The following is a 20987-nucleotide window of genomic DNA, read 5'->3' as shown; positions in this document are numbered from 1 at the left end:
GATATCATTGGTCATCTGACCAGTTTCATTGGATTTCATTGGATCAAATCGACAGGAAGTGGAAAACACACAGCCTAGGAAACAGGTGAATACACACGAGGGGTGATAGTGATTACAAATGAGATACAGCTGGGGCAAACAAACATAGAACCAAGAAACCTAGACCAGGAAACAAACATAGAAATACTAGACCTAGACACTACCGTCAGAGGAAAGTCTGTGACTGTGACAGTGTGTGTCGCTTGCAAGATGTTAGTCGGTCTTGGGATTCAAACTTAACCTTTGAATTAAGTACATAGGCCTGTCACAAGTATTACATAATTGCCTATATCGCAATTATTTTTGCATAATCCTTTTGCAGATCTACAAGATAGATTGTGGATCACTATTTCCGCTATTTAAAACTAAATTAAAAGTATAAAATCTTTAAATATGGCCTGTTTTATTTGATTCGATTTTGATTCGATTTTTTCAGGAAATACGGAAATGTGTTTTTTATTTATTATGTTTGAATATTCTATGCCAAAAACACAATTAAATCGTTTCACAATTCATTGTCAAATAAAATGTAATGATCGTGACAGCGCTACAAATACACAGAACTTTTATTGATGCCTCTGCCATGTTTTTAACAGCTTTATTTTGTGAAACAGACTGATTGTTGGCAGGGAAGAATGCCAGTTTTTCTCTTGTGGGGGAAAAGCTGTCCGAAGGCTCGAAGGAGGGTGCTTCAAAAATAAATGTTGAGTTTGATTCAATACTGCTTCAGAAAATGCCCAGAAGAGGCGTTTGAGATCTTTTGTAGATTGAATAAGCAAGGCATTCACTTGACACCAGCAAGTGAGCTCTTAACATAGCTTTCCCAAATAAAACGGGTTTGAACAGTTGGCGGGGAAATCTGCCAGAATGATTTTGTAAATAACACCACACATCAGAGGGATGTTGTTGTTTTTTTGTGTTGGTCTGCTTCGGCCAATGGGAACAGAGCAGTCGTTGCCAAGGCAACACTTCCTATCTCCAGAGTGTGAGAGGAAAAACAGAAGAGAGAGAGAGAGTGAAAGAGAGAGAGAGACACCCGTTTAATGATACTAGTGTGTACTTTTTGGGCTGCGGTGCGTGGGCCAAGACAATGTGACAGTGTGGCGGGTGGGAGGTTCACAGCCCATATTGGCCTCAGTGCAAAGCTACTGTAGCCTGTCAGCAACTAAACCAATTCGCACTGTAAAATCCTGAGGTCTTACACCTCATTTAGCCTGGTCTAAATGAGGCACGCTGCGTGCCTGTGTCTTGCACAAAAAATAGCATATCTACAAGCTCACAACAGGTTGCAGCGTGAAGCGTTGTGAGCTTGTAGATCTGCAAGATACGATGCACAGTACACATCAAGCATTACGGGTCTCAATGGGTCGTTAATTTAATACTGGGGATTTTAATGTGTGTGCACTAAGATTCTCTGGCACAATCAATGATAACCTAGGGGTTTTTAATGTCTGGCAGTAGTGTGCACTGTATGCTCTTACTTATTCATCTGGTACTTGCTCCCTTGTGTTGATGTTGCATTTTGTTTTTGTTTGTGTTTTTATAGGTCCAATAAGTTTGGAGAGAAAAAAAATGCTACATTTCCACAGATGTTTTTTAAGTGTCATGTGGAAATGTAATTGTGATGTTGAAAAACTGAAGTTAACACCGAAGCTTCCTGAGACACTCGGTGGGAGGTTGACATGCCATGCTTGTACCTGTGGAAATAAGGTGTCTGTCAGACAGGCAGATGGTCTCCTGCCTTGGTGCTGTCATTTTGCAGACTTCCTCTATGATTTTCATGAATGTTAGGTCTAGTGGTCAACTAAAAGGATTGACACTTTCTGTCCGTGCTGACTGAAATTGAATGGTGCCGAACTCTAGCTTGCCTGAGGACCCACTTGTATTCAAAGCTGATTAATATGGTTTGAATCACATGCAGAGTGGCCTGTCTATACAGTCTTTAGCTATCGATAGTAAGTTACTTCAGTATGTGTGCAATTTGTGAAGCCACAAAAATCACAATGCAGTGTTCAGTGGTGAAGCCGCACTATTCAGGCTGGCTGCTTGTGATGCTATGGTCTACAGCTTATTTGGCCAAATGTAAATAGTAGTCTTTATAAACCAATGCATAGATGTTTACTACGTCCCAACTATCACACTCTTCGTAAGTTTAACTTTCTTGACCGGAGGGGCTTCTGTTTTGTGATATCATGCATGTAGCGGCATTAGCTGTGATTGGTCTACTTTTTAGGGAACAGATATAGCCTACATACTGACAGACCCTGTTCCAGACAGTTTTGGCCTAAAAAATCTGGACTGTTCAACCTCTCTCTCTTTCACCACCTTCATCTCTCTCTGTCCCTCTCTCAATTATTCTGTCCCCCTCCTTGTCTGTCTTTCTCCAGCTGTCCCCTCCTTGAGTGCAGTTGGTGACTGACTGATGCCAGGTTTTTAAGTCTGATGCCGATCCCAATTTTGACTGATATTTTGTCAAAAATGTAGTACAATGTACAGTGTATTAAAATAAAAAATATGAAACAAACATTTAACTTTAATTACAATTAAAAAGCAAACAAGGAAAATGCACATACTGTAGACTGAACTTTATTTTCTTTAACCACTTTTCAAATATTTTCAAAAATAGCCACTCTATACGCTCACAACGTGTCTCAATGTTTTGACGAATTGTACTGTAAGCTTGTAGATCTTGTAGATGTTTGAAAGGTTTTTGAAACATTTTGAAAAGTTCTGACATCTTTCTCTTGTACATACAGGTTGAAAGTTGTAAAACATTGGGAAACAACGGCTACTTCATTGCCGAATACCAATTTCGTCCAAAGTCAAATAATAGCCCATGTATCGGCCAGGCCAATATATAGGGCAGACCGATATATCGGTCGGGCTCTAGTGTCTGTCCCATGTCATTTAGTTTCTTGAGCCCTTGTCAGAGTCATTAGCTAGATTTAAGGCCAGGGTTTATTGTCGGTGTACACCAGCACATTGTCACTACATTCCCCTCATATCTCTGCCTAAAGCAGTCAGCCAGCCAGATGGTGTCACGCCGGGAGCCCAGCCAGTCCTCACACAAGATTGCTAAATAAAGACTGACAATCACACGCACGCGCCCACACTGGCACAGAGGCATGTAATGTGCACACACACACACACACGCACACGCACACGCACACGCACACGCACACGCACACGCACACACACACACACACACACACACACACACACACACACACACACACACACACAGGTGGAGGAACAGTACAGGTGTTTAATAAATAGAGACTCATATATCGTCGCCGCTGACAGGCAGAAACCTTGTATGCCCAAAACCGATACTTTTCAGGAAATGTAGTTAGTTTAGTCACAAGCTCTTGTTAATATTTTTCATTGTTTAAATATTTATAAAACTCACGGACAGACTTAACCACTTTAAATCTGGCATCACTATTTTGGGCATGTAGCGAAAATAATAGATGTACAAGCTATTTTCGCTACTATTGCGCAACACTGTCATACAACGGAGTATAAAATAGGACATTCATTTATGAAACAAGTTACATATAAAAAGATACAATTTGGAGATACACGGTTTCTGCCAGACAGTGATGATGTAAATGTGCAAAGGCATAAAGACATGCATGTACTGTTGGCAAGGCAAGGCAAGGCAGTTTTATTTGTACAGCACATTTCAACAACAAGGCAATTCAATGTGCTTTACACAGAACATCAAGCAAAGGAAACACACTTATACAATGACATTAGGATGCATAAAACAAAAAATAAATTAACAGATACAGATAAGAGAAAGAAAAATCGCACCCTGTGTGAAGGAAGCGGTGCCTTTGATGAGTGGCCTCCTGGTGGCGCTATAATAGGGCGGGGCGGGGCTTCAGCAATTAATGCTCGTCCCTATTGGTGGTGTAAGTCCACATACCAAATTTGGACTTGGTGGCATGCTGCAAACTGGAGTTATAGCTGTTTAAAGCCAGTGGCCTCCTGGTGGCGCTATAATAGGGCGGGGCGGGGCTTCAGCAGTCAATGCTCGTCCCTATTGGTGGTCTAAGTCCACATACCAAATTTGGACTTGCTGGCATGCTGCAAAGTGGACTTATGGCTGTTTAAAGCCCAGCCAATAGGAAGACAGAGGGGGCGGGGCTTACTACATTTCAGTTCGTCCCTATTGGTGGTCTGAGTCCACGTATCAAATTTGTACTCAGTAGCATGCTGTGAACTGGAGTTATGGCTGTTTAAAGCCCAGCCAATGGGAAGACAGAGGGGGCGGGGCTTATGTAATTACAGTTGGTCCCTATTGGTGGTATTAGTTGGACTTGGTGGCATATGCTGCAAACTGGAGTTATAGCTGTTTAAAGCCAGTGGCCTCCTGGTGGCGCTATAATAGGGCGGGGCGGGGCTTCAGCAATCAATGCTCGTCCCTATTGGTGGTCTAAGTCCACATACCAAATTTGGACTTGCTGGCATGCTGCGAACTGGAGTTATAGCTGTGTAAAGCGCTGTAAAGCCAGTGGCCTCCTGGTGGCGCTATAATAGGGCGGGGCGGGGCTTCAGCAATCAATGCTCGTCCCAATTGGTGGTGTAAGTCCACATACAAAATGTGGACTTGCTGGCATGCTGCGAACTGGAGTTATAGCTGTTTAAAGCCCGTGCTCAAACGGACATAACGGACAAACGGACAAACGGACAAACGGACAAACGGACAAACGGACAAACGGACATACGGACGGACATAGTCAAGTGTAGAGCGGCTGGCACCGCTAAAAATAGAAAAGTAACTCAATCAAAGGCAGCCGAAAACAGAAAGGTCTTTAGTTGTGTTTTAAAATAAATAAGAGTAGTAGCAGTATAGACCTAGCCTGGTAAAGCCCCTCCCTCCGGAAAATCTCATTTCCATTTGATTTCAGGAAGGAGTCTGGCCTGAAGGCTTGTCTGGGCGTTTCTAGCCCGTTCACCAAATGGACGAGCCTATCAGCGTCGTTGCTCATCGTTCTGTGATTGACAGCGAAAGTTGGCCAATCAGGTGGCGAGTTCGAGTGAGCCCGAATGGAACTGAGTGCAGCTCTTTTAAACTTCAAAACGCTCTCAAACGTCTATTTTGAGGCACGGAATTTACTTTTAAGTTTTATTTTTTATTTAGTTGTTTAACTTCATATATGTGGTCAATTAATCATGACAGAGCCTATTTAAAAATAAAAATTCAGAGAACCGGCAGGGTCGGGCAGTGACACGCATGTATCCGAATAAGGCAACCTATTTCGGGCATGGCCGTCTCAAAAGTCCTGTTGCGTCACATTAGTCTGGAGGTGGTAAAAATGCACAAATTGCCGAATGGGCGATCATGCCAGACTCACTCCTGAAATAAATTACAAATGATATTTCCGGAGGGAGGGTTTACAAGGCTAGTATAGACCTGCAGTTTTCTGGGAGTTTGTTCCGGATATGTGGTGCATAAAAACTGCTTCCCCACGTATATTTTTGGGTTTTAGGGACAGAAAGCAGACCTTTCCCAGATGACCTGAAGAGATCTGGATGGTTCATGATATCGTACAAGATCAGAAATGTATTTTGGCCTTAAAACCATTCAAAGCCTTATAGACCAACAGTAGTATTTTTTAAATCAATTATTTGACACACAGGGAGCCAGTATAAGGATTTAAGAACTGCAGTGATATGCTCCACTTTCTTGGTGTTAGTAAGGACTCGAGCAGCAGCGTTCTGAATCAACTGCAGTCGTCTGATAGATTATTTAGGGAGACCTGTAAAGACACTGTTACAGTAGTCAAGTTTTTCTAGATGCTGGTGAGACATAAGTCCTTTAACCTGTGCTAAATTTCTTAGGTGATAGTAGGTTGACTTTGTGATTGTCAGAGATGGGAAGCGAAACGAAGTACAAGTACTTCGTTACTGTAACGAAGTACTTTTTTCGAGTATCTGTACTTTACTGAGTACTTATTTTTCTGACTACTTTTTACTTTTATCCGTTACATTTTAACACAAGTACTAGTACTTTCTACTGAGTACTTTTTCAAAATAGGCTCGAAGTACAAGTACTTTAGTTTTAATGCTAAATATTAATGTTGCGTGGCAGATCAAATTAAAAGAAGCGATCATGCAGTCGCTCGCAGGGTAGAACGTCAGTAGGTCTGGCCAGAGTGAGTCACACACACCGGTGTGTAACATAGGCCTACTGCAAATGTCTACTTCCTGTAACTAGACTAAAAAATAAAGCAAGTGTTGACTAATCATATCACCAGATGCTCTTATTTTGAAATCGTTTTTAGAGGAAGTGTGTTGAGTGTTGTTTTGCTGCCACCATGACGCTGATCTGTAAGACTCGGGACAAAAATGTAAACAGAACTCACGTGGATTATAAACGCAGATTTGGGCCAAACGTCATATTAACAATATGAAACCATGCCCCTGTGACTTAAACACGTTGGAAGTGCGTTCTTTTTGAACCTCCCGAAGCATTAGGTGAGTGGTTATTAATTATATCATGATGCTAGCTATTAAAAGTAGTTCTACTCTGTGTGTGCAAAGACAAAAGTCCGCACAACTGTAGCTTTGGTTTAAAAAAAAAAGTCTACATGGTCTTCAGGTGCACAATTTTCGGTCATTTCTGGCAAAAGCCATAGCTTGTTAGCTGTGTGTGTGTGTGTGTGTGTGTGTGTGTGTGTGTGTGTGTGCGCGCGCGCGCATGCCTGCGTGCGTGCGTGTGCGCGTGCGTTTACTTTGAAGTAGCCAGTATTGTATTAGCTATTTTGTTCAAACTGTAAAAAGAAAAAAAAAGGAAAAAAAAAGATGGGGGGGAAATGGTCTAAAGTAGGGGTCTTCAACGTTTTTCAGGCCAAGGACCCCTTAGCTGAGAGAGAGAGATGAAGGAGGGAGTGAGGACCCCCCTAGCTGAGAGAGAGAGATAAAGCAGGGACCCCTTAGCTGAGAAAGAGATGAAGCAGGGACCCCCCTAGCTGAGAGAGAGATGAAGCAGGGACCCCTTAGCTGAGAGAGATGAAGCAGGGACCCCTTAGCTGAGAAAGAGATGAAGCAGGGACCCCCCTAGCTGAGAGAGAGAGATGAAGCAGGGACCCCTTAGCTGAGAGAGATGAAGCAGGGACCCCCTAGCTGAGAAAGAGATGAGGCAGGGACCCCCCTAGCTAACAAGCAAGCTAACTGTATCTGTACATGTGTGTATTGTGTATTGTGTATTGTGTACTTGTACTGTATGTAATGTTGTACGTATGTGAATAGGACCTCCTCTAAAATGAGATGCTGCATCTCAAGGGGCTATCCTCTCAATAAATTCTGACCAAATTCTGAGCTGAGAGAGAGATGAAGCAGGGACCCCTTAGCTGAGAGAGATGAAGCAGGGACCCCTTAGCTGAGAAAGAGATGAAGCAGGGACCCCCCTAGCTGAGAGAGAGATGAAGCAGGGACCCGTCACCGACACCCCTTAGCTGAAAGAGATGAAGCAGGGACCCCTTAGCTGAGAGAGATGAAGCAGGGACCCCCACTACATATTGTGTAAAATTGTGTTCCAGATTAAACATTTTCATAGATGTCATAGATTGCTTAGGCTGTCATCAGTGTTGTGTAAATTAATGTTTTTTATTCATTTCAGACATTTAACCACTTAAAACCTTCAATAGTCTACTTGTTAGTACTTGATTTGCTCCTTTTCCCCCCTACACCAAACCTCTTTGCCGAAAATAGCCGATCTACAAGCTCACTACGCCTTGCAGCGCGAGGCGTTGTGAGCTTGTAGACCCTAAACCCTAGGGGTCCCGGACCCCCTGTTGAAGACCCCTGGTCTAAAGTAAAGTCTATATGATTAGAACATGCATAAACATTCGACAATTTAGCTGAATAGGATGGGGTACATTGGGGTAGGACTACGCTACTGTATTTTAACATCAGTCATAATGGTTGTAGCCCACTTGGAGAAGCAAATAATTTCTCTCAGGTGGTACTCAGTGTAAAAAGGTTGAGAACCACTTATTGATTTCAAGAGTTGGGTCGACTACTAGTATGATTCGTCACATCACAGTTTGGAAACCAATCCTGGGCCAGTTTTAAGACGTGTGTTTGGTGGGGATCTTTTAATTTTAATAGCCTTGGGGTACATTTGGCTTTGCACAGAAATATCTGGTAAAAATACTTTTACTTTTACTACTACATTTCAGAGGATGTACTTTTTTACTTTTATTCGAGTAATTATTTGAATGAGTACTTCTACTTTTACCAAAGTAGTTTTTTACACAAGTAATTGTACTTCTACTCGAGTACAGAATGTCAGTACTTTTCCCATCTCTGGTGATTGTAGTAGAAAACAAAAACGAGCACTCTCAGTCTGTATATAATGCAGTTTGCCTGGTGCACGGCTCACGAAGATTCACAGTAATAAAGTAATAGCCAGCACTCCGAAGTCCTTCTGGTACTTTTAATTCATGTACGCACGGACAGTCACAGCATACACAGACGCGTTTTGGCATCAAGCCCTCCTCAGCGTGTATGGTAATGTAACATTTGTGACAATTTTATAGGGGGGACCTGGGTGCAACACAGAAATCGGTCCCTTTTCCCTTTTGGACAGAGGACACTGATACATTACATACACAAATACAAAATACCAGTCGAAAGCTATAAAACAGTTCATGCAGGTACAGTACACTCCCTTGACTTACTTTCATAAACAGGAATGCAGTAACAAATACAACACAAACACATTATACACTAATCTATGTAACTTACACCGCTCTGAATACATTACCTCAGACTCAAGACACTAACCCCAATCGAAATTTCATATTATATTATTATAAAAAACAGCCCAATAGCAGTTTCCCATTTAACCCTTTGGGGTGTTGTGTCTGTAGGTTGTGTATCCAATAAGCTTCTCTTTTGTAGGAGAAGCCTGTCTCTGTTACCACCTCTCTTTAAAGACCGTACAGTCTGGATGCCTTGGAATCTCAAGGAACACACCTCATGCCCTTCTGAATTAAAGTGTCTCGCCACAGGGGATTTCTCATCCCTATTTCTAGTTAGATTTGTGTTCACCTATTCTTGTCTTTAGTTCCCTCTTTGTTTTGCCCACATGGACATTTCAACAGATAGACAACATATTTTGTTTTGCATGTAATTCTACTCTGACTTTGTGATTGTGTTAATGTGGGTCCATGACTACACCAAGGTTTTTGACTGGGCTAGAGTTTTTTTTAAATGATCGATTAGAGTTGGGAGCTGACTTTTAATATGTCTTCCTTGGCTCCAAAAACTATTACTTCCGTTTTGTCTTTGTAGATATTGATCAGTAGGGGCCCTAGAATGGATCCTTACGAAACTGTGCATGTGATTTTTGTCAGATTTGTACGATAGATAGAAAATAGTCTCTCTGTTCTCTAAATATGATTCAAACCAGTTCAGTACTCAGCCAGTTTAATACTGTCCCACCCAGTTTTTCAATCTCTACATCTGTACATGTAAATGCACACTCACAGTGTGTTAAAGACTCCCATTTTCATTATAGATTGACACACATGCACATACAGGAATATATGTACACCTGCCCGTGCTACAGCAGAAATGAAGCCTGGTGTGTTCACTTAGTACAAGCGCGTTCACATGCACGCACAAATAGCGCCATGCATAAATATGCACAAACTGGCACACACGCATACAGACTCACACGCTCACACAGAGCTAACAAAAGCAGAGCGATATTATGCCACCATCTGGAAACCTTTGCTAGTGAAGAGAGGGGAATGGAGAACATGTGGACTGATCGGGCCCAGGAATACAGAGAGAGAGACAGAGAGAGAATCAGAAAGGTAGAGAGAAAGAGAGGGCCTGGAGTGGAGACCAAGATGAGATGAGACTGTAGAGGACAAAGATAGGGGGAGAGAAAAAGGAAAATACAAGACATGAGACAGGAAGAAGAACGGTAAAAGACAGGAAGAAAGAGAGAGAGAGAGAGAGACAGAAGAGGGAGAATCACATTGACAAAAACAAACCTGCTGTCCAACTCTCCTTTCATTTCCCAGGTGGCTTTCTTCATCTTTGGGTTCAGTATTAATAGGATTAAATATCATTTTCACAAGGTTTTAATTGAACCAACCTAAAATGGAAAACCACTTCACCTTCCCCACTCAGTCTGGACAGATACGCGTCACTCACCAAGCAGTGGCAAACAATAGGACAAGAGATAAACATGACTGAGACAGGCTGGAGAGAATGAAGAAGGGTGAGGGAAACAAAACGATGGAGGATAGAGAGACAAGCGGAGAGAGTAAGTGCTCGGATGGGAGGAAGAGACCGCTCGACTGGTCTGACCCGGCCGCGTTACCTTGGCAACAGTATGGGGGAGCTTTGTTGCTGTTCCAGATTGCATGGGGAGCAGAGAGAGAGAGAGAGAGAGAGAGAGAGAGGGAAAGTGTGTGTACATGTGAGTGCATATGATAGCATGTGTGTATGTGGGTACAAGAGCATGATAGTGTTTGAATTGGTTGTGTGTGTGTGTGTGTGTGTGTGTGTGTGTGTGTGTGTGTGTGTGTGTGTGTGTGTGTGTGTGTGTGTGTGAACAGCAGTTGTATTTATTTATATTTATCTGCGTTTGTAAGTGTCTGATTTTATCTGTGTATGTGTGCATGTTCATCTACTGTGCAGGTTGCATAAAATCCTACACACACACACACACACACACACACACACACACACACACACACACACACACACACACACACACACACACACACACACACACACACACACACACACACACACACACAGTTATGCACACACAGCACCGTCAGTGAGTACACATGGCTTCACAGGGTTTGGTTGTAGAGAAGCATCAAGATCTACTGCAGGAAGCATGTTTCAACTCCCAGAGGAAGAGTTATGCATTCTGCACACAGGAATGTCAGCAAACTGTGAAGCCCCTCGCAGTGGGGGGTTTGCTGTGGAGGAAGGGAGAGGGGGGGGGGGGTTGTTCTTGATGATGTATTCATAACCCAAGTGACGGTGTTTGAACGGATGATGAGATAGAGACAAGAGTGAGAAGACAGAGCAAGATGGAGGAGAGAGATAATAAAAAGGAGAAAGCCGGAGATAAAAAAAAAGAGAGATAGAGATTATGAGGCAAGAAAAAAGGCAGAGAGAGAGATGGGGGTGTTTAGTGCTCACTATCACATTTCCCCAGCTCTCTCTTCTCTTCTCATAGTCAGTAATTATTTATCAGACACAAAGAGCTTTTGCAGGGGAACGTTCTTCATGAACCAAACAGCCCAGAGGCCAAAGGGTAGCCTTCAAACAGTCAGCTGTACCGTGGCATAACCACACACACACACACACACACACACACACACACACACACACACACACACACACACACACACACACACACACACACACACACACACACACACACACACACACACACACACACACACACACAGTGGTGGTGGTGAAAACAGAACCACACACACACAGTGGTGGTGGTGAAAACAGAGCCACACACACAGTGGTGGTGAAAACAGAACCACACACACACAGTGGTGGTGGTGAAAACAGAACCACACACACAGTGGTGGTGAAAACAGAACCACACACACAGTGGTGGTGAAAACAGAACCACACACACAGAGGTGGTGAAAACAGAGCCACACACAGTGGTGGTGAAAACAGAACCACACACACAGTGGTGGTGGTGGTGAAAACAGAGCCACACACACAGTGGTGGTGAAAACAGAACCACACACACACAGTGGTGGTGAAAACAGAACCACACACACAGTGGTGGTGATGAAAACAGAACTATACACACATACTGTAGTGGTGGTGGGGAAAACAGAACTATACACACATAGTGGTGGTGTGGAAAACAGAACTATACACACATACTATATACAGTGGTGGTGAAAAAGACTATGATATTCCCCTCAAAACTCTGAAAAGAATGCTGCGGTGTGTAAAAAGCCCTTATTTGAACCTAATATTCCCGTTCAGTTTTTTTTTAAATGTATATACATTTGTGCTGATGAAGTTGGAGGTCAAGATGAAAATGACCACATTTTTTGGTAATATTGTGAAAACTAATAATGTCAATAATTGTTAGCAGCACATAAGTGTAGCGGCCAGTGGACGTGTATTCAGATAGTTTGGCTAAATTATTCTGGACATCCATGGAAATAAAGCACATGATTGAATGTTGGACTGTTGGTCAACATATACATATGTTTATTATCTTAACACACAGGTTCTCTCAACCTGTGGTATGTGACCCACAATAGTAATATTTGACAGGAGGGCCATGACTCTAAGGTCAGTGGTCACTGTAAAAATGCAGGTCCCATTGTGAGACCAGTAGAGAAACACAGACGCATCCATGTCTCATACAAATGAATGTGACCAGAAACACAGTAGAAGGCAGTAAAAGGCCATTTTATTTGGTTTGAATAAAATTACAGCAGTGTCCAAAGATGGTGTAATGCTTAAAGGCTGTCTGTTCGCCCACCTGTATTCCTTCCTGACCAGACGTTTGAAAGGAAGAAAAGGTTAATCTCTTTAACTGTAGAAGGCAAAACTATTTCAATATTCAAAAATGAATTTTAATCTTGGTTTTCCTGTTACAGTCATAACGCCAGCTTTTGAAGTCATTTAAACGTTGTTCCAGAAGTGTGTAGCTTGTGTCTGTATGGCAGTCTTTTTGGGACGTTGGCAAATCTTGAATCTTGTTTTAATGATTCCCTGAGGTGCCTGGCGACACTTTGAAAAGATTATCAAATCGCCAGCAGTCTGAAGTGGCTTCGTCTTTCCATTTCTTCTGTTAATGACCCTAATGGCCAATAAAGACATCAGGAGAGGCTCTAAGTATGTGGATAAGAGAGACATTTTACATTATTACTTTAAACTGAAAATGAAGCTCTTATCCTGACTTATACACGAAAGTAAACCAATACTAAAGTACAGTACTACTTGAGTACAAAGGTCAGTGTGATAGCACATAGATAATATATATAATCACTGCTGTGTTCTTAGAATGATCTAATAAGAAAGAAACACGTAGAGAAGAAAAGTGGAGAGAGAAAGTAAGGGAGAGTAGAAAGTAAAGGTAAAACATTGTATAAGCCAAATTAAAACCAGGTTGTTTTAGACAGAAAAGGATGGTGGTGTTGAGATGGGAAATGCTTCTCCAACTGTCACATCTATATGCCTTTGTGGTTATCTTATCTGTTGTCTGAAAACCATTCATCCCTCTGGGGACAACGAGAAAGGATTGAATGGTTCAGACATTCTTTGGTGTATCAGTGGTGCATTTGACTGTTGATGCATACCTCCTTTTTAAACTGTGGTCTTTCATTTCAATTACAGTTGAAAACGGGGAAAGTATATACAGTTGGAGGGGGTACATACAGCATTGTATAAACAGAGCTATGTCACATTGTGTCGTTATATACATGTTATATGTACAAGGTCTAAAGTTTTTTGAGACAAATAGCAGCAATCTTTTGCAGTCACTTTGGGACAACTAACACCATTTTTTCTCAAAACGATTTAAATAGTACAAAAAAAACGTTAACATGTGTTTAATGGAGGGGAAGGGAACTGGTTGGAATAACGTGTTCCTTCCACGTGCTACGTCCAACCAGGGAAACTCCCCCCTGTCAGGTGACACGAAGGTCAGTTGGCTCTCATCATGCACTGAAGGAAGCATGAGCTCGGCCCTGGCCTCCCTGGCTGTGGGGGACTGGTGTAGCGCTGGTGTAGGGCTGGTGTAGCGCCCAGGATCACTTAGGAAATTGGCACCGGGTGAAAAAAATGGGTTACAAAAATCGCGAGATAACATGTGTTTAAAGGTAGACGCTCTGTTTATAGTACAGTATGTGCAGTAGGTCTAGAGGTCTACTTGGGACACTCAATGGTTAGTAGTCCTTCTTTTATCGCAACAGTTCACAAATCTTGCTGCTGTGTTCGCACATTGTTGTATTTCTCCCAGTAGGTATGGAACTTTTTTGTCATTGATCATGTTTTCGAACTCACTTTGGGTGTATGTAATCTGTGGGAAGTATGTGTCTCTGATGTCTTGGTAAAGTGGGCAGGTGGTTAGAAAGTGTAGCTCTGTTTCCACCACATTTTGTGTGCAGTGGGTGCATAGGCTGTTTTCCCTTTAAGTTTTAAATTGTATTGTCTCCAAATGGGAACATTTGGTTTACAAGGTAATAAAACACAGTATATCATAATACAAGATACAGTGAATGAGCCATAAGCTGTTTTCCAAATGACAGCCTCTTTAGGAATGTCACTCAGAACTCCACGTCTGACTTCATTCATTCATTATGCATTTACACATACACCACCACTGCGGGCTCCTAACACCTGTCTGTTCATAGCTGCACTTAATCTCTCCCTCCACACGTGTGTGTTGTCAGGCCTACACTCTTCGTCATTAAATACTCTGTCTTGTCTGCAATCCTCACTCTGACAGACATCCATCAGTGGTGCTGCCAGGGCTGTCTGCCAGCCCACAAGAGAAACACTGCAATATCATCCAAGGGAGAGATTTGCAACGGCACTTCAGAAATGTTTAGCTCTTTTACGATAGCATTCGGCCGCATTGGATTTACGCTCAATTGGTGACTGTTTTTTGTGGACATTAACAAGCGCTTGTCGGGTATGTAAATCATAGACACTTATGAATTAAATTTGCATCGATTTAGTCAGGCAGTGCAAGCTGGAGTTTATAGCTGGAGTTAGTGTTGCATTGGTGATGCGAAGCAGAGCTAACACTTGAGGAGCCCTCCGCATCTAATGCTGCTGTCAGCATTATCAAACACACCTTTAATTAACTTAGAACATATGCTTCCATTTACCCTGCTCTCTCCCTCTCTCTCGCAAAGCATATAATCAGAGGGCTATTGGCTGCGAAAGGGAAAAGGAGCGCAATTGTGTGCCAAGAAGCCTAATCATTCTGTGAGCAAGAGAAAGCGCACATTTCTACAGTGATCAATGTCACATAATTGGCTAGCACAAGGATTAAATGAACCAAATCCCCTTCCTTTCTCTTTTGGCTAATAGATCTGGTGTGTTTTTCCTGTTCATTTGACTTTGCCTCCGTTTAGGGGCCTAATCCTTTGTGAATGTGATCTCGTTTCTGGGATGTATTTATGTATAGGGTGTTTGGTGTGAGGGCAAGGCAGAGGAGCAGAGTCAATACTAATCCATTGCTGGTTCAAGCTGGCCACTTGTCCACACAGCCCACACGAAGGAAGTAGGAACCCCCACCCCACCCACCCACCACCTTTTATCTCCTCTTAATTTATTCCCTTTTTTAATACTTTCAGTTGTTTACCGTTCAACTGCACATTTTATACAGCCAGCATGTATAGTGAACACTGCATTGTGTTTTTATTCACAAACTGTAAATTACTATCAATACTACAGATTGGACAGGGAGGCCACACAGTTATTAGACTCATGTCTTAATAATATCATAGGCCCAATGTATTAATTCCTCTTAATCTCTTTTCTGTGTCCTGCTGGTATCTATTCCAGTAGTGTCCAACTGGTCAACCCAAAATTTGTGTTGACCATGTCAGGATCCAATATGACCCCAATATATCCTCCTCTTTGTCTGAAATACAGCAAATGAAAACAATATATTTTACAGAGATCACTTTAGTATACATTCACTGCGCAAATATTTATACTTCTTTGCAGATTTATATTGTGGCTGAAGAAGGCACATTATAGGCCACTTGTGTGTGCATTTCAGAATTATCTTCTAATGATGATTCCATACTTCACGCAGTCAGTATTTTTAATTGATCCCACTGCTTACACTGGATTTGTTTACATATATTAATAAGGATGAACTAGGAGGAGTCCTGCTGCATGTTAATTAAATTACCCCATCAACTGCCAGTCTCCAAATTGATGAATATTCATGCCAGTCATATGAAGGTCCTAAGCACCTTTAGGGTGAAGCAGAGAAGAGTGGGCATCCCATTCATAAAGGTGCCAGGTTCAATTCCCTGTAATTGCTATCCAGTATCCTGTCACAATGCCCTTGAGCAAGACACTGAATCCCTACTCATTTGTGTTGAAGTTATCACAGACAAGAGTGTCTGCTAAATGCCTAAAATGTAAATGCAGAAGTGGTGAGGGGGCGGGCAGCTGGTTGTACTTTTGATTGATTTTGTTGTCAGGATTGTGGTTGCTTTGTTCCTCTCCCTGTGCTTCAATGGTGGCTCAGTGAGGTAATTAATAGCATGACAAGTACCCCTTCTAGCACTATCAGGTCCCTTGTGACAATTTCCATGTATCACTGGGCAGAGAGCACCACTAGTCCTGCCCACTAGTCTTTCAAGCCAGCCGATCTCTTCCACAATCTTGGAATGCTCCAGAGACAGGCTGTAATTCAACATCAATAACAAGCTAAGGGTCGCACTCAGAATAAGCTGTCAAATTTTCATAAACAAAGAACAATGAATACATTCACATTGACAATAAATGTAAATGCCAATGTCATGTGAATGTATTAATTGTTCTTTGTTTATTACTATTTGATATTTGTTGAGATTTAAGTCAATTAGTATGCCTATCAGCTAATTGCCTGTAGACATCTCTCAGGTGTGGGTGTCTTCACCACGTTGAAGTGATCAGCAACAATGATCGTCACCTGAACGTTGTGTCCTTATAGGGATAGTTCACCCAAAAAAAATAAAAAATCCTATCGATTAGTCACCCCATGGAGACTTGAATTCATGGATATTTGTTTTTATCGCATTCCTTAGACAATAATTTGATGACCAGAGGACCGGTTGGCAGCGGTTCCGGTATGAGACACCAAGGAGACTCTTTGTGTCTCCTACTGGAACCGCTGCTGGTCATCAAATTATTGTCTTAGGAAATGCGACAAAAAACAAAAGAATCCATGAATTCAAGTCTCCATGGGGTGACTAATCGATAGAAAAAAGGTTATTTTGGGGGTGAACTATCCCTTTAAAAGGAAGCAAACACTTCAAAATCCACACACTGATGAATTCTGGATAGCCAAAACCTTTGTCACTAAGGCATATGGAGAAATAAAAAAAATGATGTACTGCTTGTTCTTCGGTTGTTTATGAGGACAATGCATCAGAAGAAGAGTGCGGTGGTGAGAAACAGCTCTATTCAACCAATGCATTTGAGAAGAGGAAGCTGTCATCTTCCCCCGAAAAGTTCTGACTGGAAGATAATGAATTAACCAATCACAACACAGTATTCACACAAATCTATTTCTAAATATCTTATTTTAGATATTATAGATAAGATATATATGTGTATATTTTCTTTACATTTTCTTGAATTTTCCTTTTGGCTCAGCACCTAGGGCTAGGCTTTGACTAATTAGTTTTCCTGTAGAAGTGCTTTAAGCGACTGCTCATGGGGAAATGTCTGGATATCTGTCTTATTTACTACTCATTTTCAGAGCTTATGAATTTCAGACAGGTAGACGGAAGCATTTGGAAATTGCAGGAGCCAACGTGTCTGTCTTGAGAAACTACTATAATCCTGAAAGACTCTTCTAACCTTTCAGTAAATAAATAAATAAATCCCAGCTGCCGTTGGCTGGTGCAAAAAACAGCCTTTGAAACAAGTAAAGATTCTACTCGACTTTTTACCGTCAGGTTAGAAGGACATGTTTTTAAAATGAACAACCTGCTGTTTTTTCTGCTGTTTTGCTTTGGATTAAATCAGACAAAATGGCATGGTTACTTAGATCCTTGACTCAAATATCAATGCAAAGATATTAAAGTCCTACTCTGTAACATTCATTTTAGTAGTCTTGTTGGCTGCGCCTCTCGTAGCACAAAAACAAGTTGTCAGAAACGTGTGTCGGCTTGTCGGGGCAGAGCCTTGTGAATACAAATAGTGTAAAAAACACATTTATGTGCATGGTTATTGTGAAAGATATAACTGTGAAAGAAATATATCAACATCTTTTACCGGTCGATATCAATAGAATATCATGTAAATGATTACATAAGTCGCACATTCTGGGGCCAGGTTAGCTCGGTATGCTTTGGTCATGATGATGAATATGAGAACAGAGACGAGGCTAAACCACACTCTTGAGTGGAACAAATTATTATTTATTTCCCCCCAAGGTAAACACATTTACTCAGATAGGGATATCAGTATTATTGTTAGTTAGTCATATGCAAACCCCCTACAATAGAGCCAATTAGTTGATTATTCAGATGGCAGTGCGCTGTGGGCCCAGCGCTGGCAGCGAACAGATGTTTGAATGGAGAACTAACAGCCGTGGGCCGTGCCCTCTGCACGGCTCTGAGCTGCGTGTGTGTCACGCACCCTTCAGATTCGCTGTGATCTCTGTTGACTTTGTTTGCCAACAGCATGTCACAAACTCAACAGAAGAGCAAACAATGGGCAGCTGGAAACAAATGGATAAAAGTTAATTGCTACACAGCCAATCAGAGTGAAAGAGGCAGGTAGATTTATAGACAGACCGTAGGCGTAGACACATAAATCCACAGATAGCCTAGGGGTTCTAATACAGCATCAAAAGTAGAACATAAAAAGAAACATCTGAAGTGCATCTTTGAACTCCCCACATTACCAGCATTTATTACTTGTATCAAGTAATAAAGTATCAATTCAACCCCCTTTCATGCTAGCTTTTAGACAGCCAATGTTTCCAGCGATTAATGGGGCCGGTTAACCCTGAAAAGTCAATGTTAACCCTGCTCCAGAGCAAGCCCAGGGCTAAACTCTGTGCAAGCCCACTTCAAAATATTGTTGTGTGAATAATCCCTGAGCCATGGGCCAAAATCTCTCTTAGCCCAGGGCTAAGAAGGCACTATAAGCCATGGGCTAAGTGCAGTGTCAAAGCCGTGGAGTTTTTTCTTGCCTTACTAAGCAATGCTGGGTCGGAAAAATAACCTGCCCAATAAAGTACTTGTACCAGGGCAGTTACAAATGATGTTTGAATTCCAATAAATAAACAGCAGTTACACACTACTTCTCACTGAAGCGTGAACGGAATGATTAGTGTAAGGGGGAAATTGCTCCGTCATACTGTATAAAAGTATATAGTGAGTGCATTTTCTCCAGCGTGTGTTAAAGCGGCAGTTCACATCATAAGCTCATTATATTGCAGTCATAAAGGGATTATGGGCTCCAGTATGGCATTGTTCTGCTGCTGTTGGAACTAAAGAGGACTTGAGAGAGAGAGAGGATTCACTGTGTGTCTCTGTGGTGCTGGAAACACTGGAAGTGTTTGCTTTGCTCTGTATAAGCCGACAGCAGACAGGCCAGGGGTTGCACTACTTTCACTGTTTACCAACATCCGTAACTGTACACAGTAAAATTCTGTGGAATGGACCATAAGGGTCTATTTGGTTCCATTTGTACACTATGAGTTACAAATTAATTATTATGATTAATGAACACTGAGGGTTTCGTGTAACAACCCCTCCACACAACAAAACAGACAACTCTGTTTTATTCTGTCTGTGTCTGTCTTTCTCTTTCACACACTTTCACACACTTTCTCACACGTTCTCTAATTTATCACCATATTTCTTATATGAATGAACAGTTTAATCGGATCTTCAATGAATAAGATAAACCATTCTAATTAGGTCTGGAACAATAACCGCATTACCGCAATAATCATTACAGCAATTCCTTTATTTCTTTTTTTGGCTGGTGTGTGCATATGGTGTGTGATATGAAATTTAAGCTTACCATGAACTCTGTAATGCTTTTTTTTTGTTATCATCATTGACTTTCTTCCACCCCATATTCATGTTATGGGCTTGTGGTGTGGTTAACCTCCCAACCGCCGGGGCACGTTGCTTTTTCACCGCGGTAATAAATAGTCCAAACTGTCACAGCCCTAATTCTAATCAGATCACCCTTTTTTCTTCTCTTTTTCCCCGCCCCATCTCCCCTTTCTCCCTGTCATTCCTCAGAAGAAGATGGGAGTGGTGAAGACGCAGGAGAAGAAGGAGCGGTGGAAGGAGAAGAAGGCGGTAAAGCGACAGAGGGAGAAGGAGGAGGAGGAAGGGGAGAAGCTTCAGGAGGTGGGAGAGGAGGAGAACGTGATGCCGGTTGTCATGGACGCCCTGGAGAACAGGTTCCTGAACCACGCCCAGTGCGACCAGGAGAGGATCAATGAGAGGCTGCTGAAGAAGACCTACTCCAAGAAAAACAAAATGGTCAGTGGCCAAAAGGCCTGCTTTGTGTTTTTAAAGGCGAGTTTATACTGTGTCGTACGACAAAAACGATGCATTTTTAACTGGAAAATACACTTTTTCCTTTTTCATGGTACAGCCCAGTCAATCAAGGAAGTCTTAAAGTTGGCTGTTATGACCCCTGGGAGATACAGGAAGCTATATTGTGGTTGTTTTGTTTTGCACATCATGTGTAATCGTGTGGCTTTGTCTGGGGTCGGTGGCTATGGTGTGGGAGGGTTTTATTATGGTCTGGTGTCAGGACAATGTTGAATTTGCAGAGTTCTCTGACATCTGGTGTGGATTTCATTACATTCAGCAGTGGCATGTTTCAATAGTGTCAGCCATTGATTGACATTTATAATTTTCTGTGTCAGGCTCTTTCATTTCTTTCTTGACAGTGCTATTAGTGGTGAGTTGTATTAGATTACTTGCTAAAAAAGGAATAGCAACACTGTGTAGAAGGAGCTGAATATGTGATGGAATTGGTCTTATCTATCAGATCAGAAGTTTAAGTAACATTCAGTTGCAGGATGTGACATATCAAATATTATATGAGGGGTGAGGGGGCATGTTGAATGGCTGCTGCTATGCTATGGTGCAGTACACTGAGTCAAATCCTTAAAGTATCAATTTGTAACTGTGAGGGTTATGTTATGTAAATTCTGAGAGTTAAAGTAACACAGAAGATTTGACTACACC

The 20987-nt window shown here is 41.9% G+C and overlaps 1 protein-coding gene across 11 annotated transcripts in view; it reads left to right on the top strand.

Annotated features, from left to right (window-relative positions):
- Positions 1 to 20987, top strand: part of fbrsl1 (fibrosin-like 1) — a 386897-nt gene that overhangs the window by 78285 nt on the left and 287625 nt on the right. For all 11 annotated transcript variants that reach the window (XM_084053868.1, XM_084053873.1, XM_084053878.1 and 8 more), the window contains exon 2: positions 20025 to 20270. In XM_084053868.1, coding sequence (XP_083909994.1) covers positions 20025 to 20270 — 246 coding nt within the window. The remainder of the gene's footprint in view (positions 1 to 20024; positions 20271 to 20987) is intronic.

Source organism: Gymnoscopelus microlampas (genome assembly GCF_963454915.1).
Source record: "Gymnoscopelus microlampas genome assembly, chromosome: 4".
Classification (NCBI taxonomy): Eukaryota; Metazoa; Chordata; class Actinopteri; order Myctophiformes; family Myctophidae; genus Gymnoscopelus; species Gymnoscopelus microlampas.
The sequence above is the reverse complement of the archived record's forward strand: the minus strand, read 5'-3'. Positions and strand labels throughout refer to the sequence as shown.